Source organism: Falco peregrinus, chromosome 19, assembly GCF_023634155.1.
Source record: "Falco peregrinus isolate bFalPer1 chromosome 19, bFalPer1.pri, whole genome shotgun sequence".
NCBI classification, from domain to species: domain Eukaryota; kingdom Metazoa; phylum Chordata; class Aves; order Falconiformes; family Falconidae; genus Falco; species Falco peregrinus.
Window position 1 is genome coordinate 4,152,272 of NC_073740.1, and position 6,770 is coordinate 4,159,041.

The 6,770-nt window shown below is 62.9% G+C and overlaps 1 protein-coding gene across 1 annotated transcript in view; it reads right to left on the reverse strand.

Moving 5' to 3' along the window:
- The window catches only part of LOC101920114 (rho guanine nucleotide exchange factor 11), a 26,598-nt gene extending 21,722 nt beyond the window's left edge, over nucleotides 1-4,876 (reverse strand). Inside the window, 1 exon segment of the mRNA XM_055791829.1 lies at nucleotides 4,633-4,876. Within this exon segment, the coding sequence (XP_055647804.1) occupies nucleotides 4,633-4,664 (32 nt within the window). The 5' untranslated portion in view covers nucleotides 4,665-4,876.
- Nucleotides 4,877-6,770: the final 1,894 nt, after the last annotated feature.

Consider the following 6,770-nt stretch of genomic DNA (forward strand, 5'->3'; position numbering starts at 1 on the left):
AGCAGGTCAGCCTCCAGCTGAAGCTTTGCAAAACGCTCTCTCCGAGACCGGGAGCCTTATTTTTTTTTTTTCCTCCCAGGTCTCCAAACGGCTGCTCCCTGCTATCCCAGCTCCGGGGAAGAGAAAACATTTTGTGAACAGCCGGTGCCCGCACCGGCATGCCTGGAAACCTGCTGCCTTTTGAAGTGAGTGAGGAGGCAGGTGGGGCCAGTGTCAGCCCATCAGCAGGAAAAGTTACAAAAAAAATAGAAATATATATGGAAAAAAAGGGGGGGGGGGGAATAAAAAAAACAACCAAGCCACAGCTTGGAAAGGGAAAGCAGTGTCTTGGTGGGATGCCTCTTGCGACTGAGTCACTGCTTCCACCGCTGCCCGATGCTACGGTCTGCGCTGCTGGTAGCACCAGGATTACCCGACATCTCTCGTGCCAAACCCTGCCGCTGGCCGCTCTCCCGGGCCACAGCCCCACAGACAGTTTCACATACTGGTATTCTGGGGACAGGAAGGAAGGAAGGAATTTCAGCTTAAAAAAAAAAAAAAAAAGTACATAAAAATGATTCAGCTTCCTCCCCTTCCCCCTCCCTCCGAGGGAAAACGCTGTGTCCAGCCCCGACGCTCCTCTCGCTGGAGCAGCTCCAGCCTTGCAGCGGAAAGCTGGCCGGCCCTGCCGAGGATGCGCATCTCCCGGGGATGTCCCTCCGCATCCCTTGGGAACGCTTCCCACTTCTCCGCTGAGGACAGCTGCCGGGGACGGAGGGTTGGGGCTCCAAGCTGCCCGCTGCTCCCGCTCCGTGGCCGACCCATCGACTGCTGCACGATGACGCATCGGGGAAGCTTGTAATTACGCGTCTGCCTCTAAGTTTGCACGGCGAGGCAGATTTAAACCTTGCTAGGGTGTTGCTAGCAAATGAAAGAAAGAGGGAAGGGGGGGAAAAAGAAATATTTCCCAACATTGTTGGCTGCCTGCAGACGCAGCTCGCAACGACACCCCCCTGTCCCCGAGGAGATCTGGTTTTCTTCTCATCTTCTGAGCGCACAACAGGTTTCCGACTCCCGGCTGGCAAAGCACGTCAGAGCCCGCTCAAAGCGCGGCAGAGCAGCCCGCCGGGGACGTTTGGCCGGTGTTGGATGAAGAGCCCGGTGCCTCCGTCCCTGGTGTGTTTGTGAGCTGTGACCCAGCTCCTTCCCGGCAGCAGAGCCGGGATCCGGCGCGTCCCCGTGGCACGCAGGCTACGTGCGACTGCCAAGCCACCCTGCAGCTGCTGCTCGTCCGCCCGCAAATCCACGAGGCTGGAGTCATCCCGGATCCATCTGGGGTTTATGCAGCAAAGCTTTTCCCTCCTCTCTCTCCCTCTGCTTCTATACGTTATTATTATTTTTTTTCCACGGGAGGAAAGCAAAGCCTCAGCCCTCAGGAGGCAGCTGGTAGCAAATTTCATTTTGCAAATCAGATGCAAAGTCCCATGTACGCGCCACAGCAAACTGAATTTAAATCCCCGGATTCCTCCAGCAACTTTGTTGTAGCAGACAGGGGATTCTGCAAAAGCTTTGTTTAAACTAAGACTTTCAATTAAATGGGGGGAAAAAAGATAAATTAACACGACGAACGCAGCAGCCCTGGTTGTTTAATGGCGCAGCAGACTCCATTCCCCACATTTCTAATTGTCTGTGTGCTGCAAATTTTTGCAATGCCAATTCCCCACGGGGAGGAACGGAGGCTGAGCGCGGGGGACAGCTGTGATTTCGGCAGCCAGTCGGTTACGCAAAATTTGTCGGGTTTTGCAGTTGCGATGCCTGCCCGGCTCGCTGGGCCGGGATCCCCCTGCACCGCTCTCCCCCAAAACAGCCCTGTCAGCCTCTACAAGGGGGCAGCCGGTGACGGGAGGACCCTAAACAACCCCAGCTCCGCTCCTGCAGGCTGCGGTGGGAGCTCCAGAGCAGGATTAGACCCCAAAAAGGGACCGAGACCAGAGCACTCGGCCTGGCAAAGACCAGCAAGAGCTCAGGAAGAGCACGGAGGGGCTGCGGGAGCCAAGGAAGGGGTGAGCAAGTATTTACATCTTAATTAGACAATGTTTGCAAAGCACTTTGTGCACGCACTTGGCTACATAAATGTTAAGAGCCACGAACCAGGGCACAGGAGTGGGGCGGGAGTCCAGCAGGGAAAGCAGCGCCGGGATCTGAATTCCCCACCAAGGAAGAGGCGGTTCACACGCAGCGCGGGGCCCAGCTTTTCTGGGAACACTGCTGGAGCACGCAGCAAGACGGGCAAGGACCGTGAGCAGCTCCAAATCGCTCTCAAGCTCTCCCGGGTGCTGGGCAGTGTAATCATTAACGGTGCCTGGAAAACAGACTGGCAGATCTGGTTTGTCCAGCACTGAGGGTGCTTTTGGGGTGCGAGATCCGTAGCATCGAGTGAGATATGGAATAACCTACCCCAAAGGGATGTTTGCTCCCCAACCTTCCTCCTAAACCAAAGCCGCACAGCCCGCAGTGGGGGAAGATCACACCTCTTTCCACCAGTGCAGCTCAGGAATGGCCACTCTTGAAATGTTTTCCTCCAGCCTCCCCGTGGGCTCCTTCTACGATTAAAACCGTAGCAACAGAAGTGGTTGGAGAGCAGCGACTAAACCCACGAACAAGTCACGTCCCTGCTCCTGGATGGGGCTTGCTGGTGATGCACGACGCCCCCTGCATCTCCTGTCACCGGAGGAGGAAGATCTATACTGGTTTGCACTGGTCTGCCTCTCCTGGGAACCTGCCTACTCGCTGCGGGGCCTGCCTGGCCATCGATGGGCTGTGGGGACCAGTGGGCAGAAGCTTTGCTTGGTGGTGGCAGGAGGAGAGGGGCTGCTGGGGTGTTTTGGGGAGGAAAGTCCCCACATTAAGCCGTTTCCAAGTCATTTTTGTCACTGAAGAGCCGTGCCATCCAGCAACGAGTGACTCCTGGCTGGGCCAGGGCACTTCAGGCGCCTGACCTTAAAAAGCGGAGGAGACCGTGGCTATTTAAAGAGCAGAGAGAAGCCTGAAGCCTGGTAATGCCGCCCCGCAGCTCCCCGAGGTGGCAAGTCGGGCAGCGAGGCTCACAGGGCACGTCCCCGCTCCCACACGCCGCCGGGACCTGGTCCTGCCACTTCCCCGCACGGGATGGACACAAAATTCAGCAGCTCCTTCATTTCTGCTCCGGAGGGGCTGACTGCGAAGAGGCAGAGCCTCCTTGCTGGCCCGGTGGCCGGGTTCTCCGGCTAAGGAAGAGTTCCACAGAGGGAAAGCGTGGTGGGGTGGGTTTGGGCTCCACCCCAGCTCCTGCCTCGCACACATGTTCTTCACCCCAAACCAGGAGAAAGCCCCTCAAAGGGCTCGTTGGCGGAGGAGGTGGAAATACGCCGCCCGTCCTGCTGACAAACACACCAAACCAGCTTTCGGCGCAGCAGCACGTGCCGGGAGCCCACGTTGAGCATCTTCAACGCTGTCGGCCAGGGATGTCTCCAGTAGCTGTAGCATCGCAGCCACCCCCAACGCCCTGAGTCGGCTCCTTCTGGGGTACGGGGGGGGGGAGCGGAAAGAAAACCTCGTTTTCAGCAGAAAGCCACATGCTGGCAGCACAAAGGGGCAAGATCCACGTGGAACAGATGCTGTCGCATCCCTCTGGCTGGACAGGGGGGTCCCAGCCCACAAGCCCCACTGGGCCAGGGACATGGGGAAGCTCCTCGCCCTGAGGCAGGGCAGCCGCAATCCGCCTCCAACCCTCAAGTCACCCCAAAAGCAAGTGTCGGGGTTTGGGGTTTTTTTGTTTGGTTTTTTTTTTCCTGGGACTTACTCCATCAGCTCGCATCCTGCTTGCCCACGCTGGTCTGCTTGCACCCCAGAGCTGGATGCTGAGGGGTCCCGCAGGGGCCACCGAGGAGCCTGTTTCCAGCCCCCCCAACACATGTGGACCCCCATCATCCGACGCTGGGAGCAGGGAAGACGCCGGCAGCGCTGCCCACCTGGGACCCCCGCTGTCTGCAGCCAGGGAGGGGGGGCCACAAGCAGGACCCTCACCAGCCGCTTGCCCCCCCCCCCAGTCTTGGGGGCAGAAGGCGAATACATCGGGTTTAATTAGCTTAATTACCTGTGAGGAACCGAGCCCTGGCAAGGATAACACACCACAGCGGCGCGCCCCCAACCCCTAAAAGCCCACCTGAAGAAATTCAGGTTAAAAATCGAGGTATTTGGGGGCAACCCCCCCCCCCAGCTGCGCCCGGGGAAGGGTATTTAACAGGGCAGGCCTGAAACCGGGTGTTTCCCCATTTCTGATTTCAGCCACGTCCCCCCCCCTCGGCTGAGGATGGTTTTGGGGGTGGGCTGGGGTGGGTTTTAAGGGGGGGGGGGGCAAAAGCCGGGTGTGAGCATCCCGGCGGGATGGGGGGCCCAAGAGGGCTGAGACACACACACCCCCCCCCGGGGGCCGCGGCCTGGCTCTGCCCCCCCCTCCCCAAAACGCAGAGTTTGGCCCCAAAACGCCGGTTTTTTCCAGCGGGGACCCCCCGGCTGCCGGCGGGGCGAGGCTGCGGGGGGGGTGGGTGTCTCCCCGCCGGGTTGAGCCCCCCCCCCGCCGGGCTGCCGGCCCCCCGCCCCCCCCCCACCTACCTGTCGAGGGCCTGCGGAGGCCGCACGCTCATGGTGCCTCGCCCGCGGCCCCTCGGCGGTCAGGGCGCCGGCAGCCGCCGCCCCGCTCCGGCCGCCACCATCCCCGCTGCCCGGCGGCGGCCTCGGGGCCTCGGCGGCGGCGGGGCCCGGCCCGACCCCCCGGCTCCGGCGCTGAGCCCGGCCCGGCTCGGCTCGGCGGCGGCGCGGCGCCCCCCGCCAGCCCCGACCCGCCCGGCGGCGCTGGGGGCCGGGCCGAGGGAGAGGCCTACGCCCGCTCCCAATCCCCGGGCTCGCCCGGCCCCCCGCAGCCGCCGCCGAGGGGGGCAGCGCCGGCGGCGAGCGGGGCGGGGGGAGGGGGGTCGGGGACCGGCGGGGGGGAGCCAGCGGGGGGGGGCACGGGAGGGGGGGGGGGCGCCCACGGGAAGACCCACCGGGGGACGTGGGGAGGGGGACACAGGAGACCTGGCTATATGGGACCCGTAGGGACAGCGGGGACACACACAGCACCCGTGGGGAGACACGGGTGGGGGGGACCCACAGGGGGACGTGGGGCACCCATGGGGGTGGCGGGGGGGAGGGGGACCCAAGGCGAGACCCTGGTGGGGGGACACAGGAGGAGACCTGGGTGTGGGGGACCCATAGGGACAGTGGGGGGGGGACACCCATGGATGGGGAGGGGGGCACCCACTGAGACACCCACCGGGGGATGCGGGTGGGGGACACAGGAGACCTGGGTGTGGGGGGACCCATAGGGACACTGGGGGGGGGATGGACCCCCAGGGGGACGCGGGTGGGGGGACACAGGAGGAGACCTGGGTGTGGGGGACCCATAGGAGGACGTGGGGCACCCATGGGGATGGCAGGGGGGAGGGGAACCCACAGGGAGACCCAGATGGGGAGACACAGGAGGAGACCTGGGTGTGGGGGGACCCATAGGGACAGTGGGGGGGGGGGCACCCATGGATGGGGAGGGGGCACCCACTGGGACACCCACCAGGGGACGCAGGTGGGGGACACACAGGAGACCTGGCTATAGGGGACCCATAGGGACACTGGGGGGGGATGGGCCCCCAGGGGGATGCGGGTGGGGGGGACACAGGAGGAGACCTGGGTGTGGGGGACCCATAGGGACAGGGAGCGTGGGGGGGATACCCATGGGGGCCGGCGGGGGAGAAGGGGGACCCACGGGCAGACCCGGGTGGGACACACACACAGGAGAATGGGGGGGACCCACAGGGAGACCTGGGGTGGGGGGGACACAGGAGGGGAGTTGGGTGTAGGGGACCCCTAGGGGGACATGGGGCGGGGGGCAGCCATGGGGACAGTAGGAGGGAAGGGGACCCATGGGGAGACCCCGCGTTGGGGGGACATAGAGACCTGGGTATAGGGGACCCCCGGGGACCCCCGGGTGGGGGGCACCCATGGAGGCGGTGTGGGTGATGGGGGACCCACGGGGAGACCCAGGTCGGGGGGACACAGACAGAGACTTGGGTATAGGGGACCCATTGGGACAGTGGGGGGGGGGACGACCCACAGGGACAGCGTGGATGGGGGGGGTGCCCACGGGGAGACCCAGGCTGGGGGGGGCTCCACAAGGAGACTTGGGTATAGGGGGACCCATGGTGAGACCTGCGCTGGGGGGACCTATGGGGACAGCACGGGTGTGAGGGGACCCACATATGGGGTGACCTATAGACACGAGTATGGGGGGACCCATGGACACAGCCCGGCTGTGGGGGGACCCAAATCTAGGGGTGACCTATAGACACGGTTTTGGGGGGGACCCACATATGGGGTGACCTATAGACATGGTTATGGGGGGGACCCACATATGGAGGTGACCTATAGACACGAGTATGGGGGGACCCACATATGAGGGTGACCTATAGACACGAGTATGGGGGGGACCCATGGACACAGCCCGGCTGTGGGGGGACCCAAATATAGGGGTGACCTATAGACACGGTTTTGGGGGGACCCACATATGGGGTGACCTATAGACATGGTTATGGGGGGGACCCACATATGGAGGTGACCTATAGACACGAGTATGGGGGGACCCACATATGAGGGTGACCTATAGACACGAGTATGGGGGGACCCATGGACACAGCCCAGCTGTGGGGGGACCCAAATAT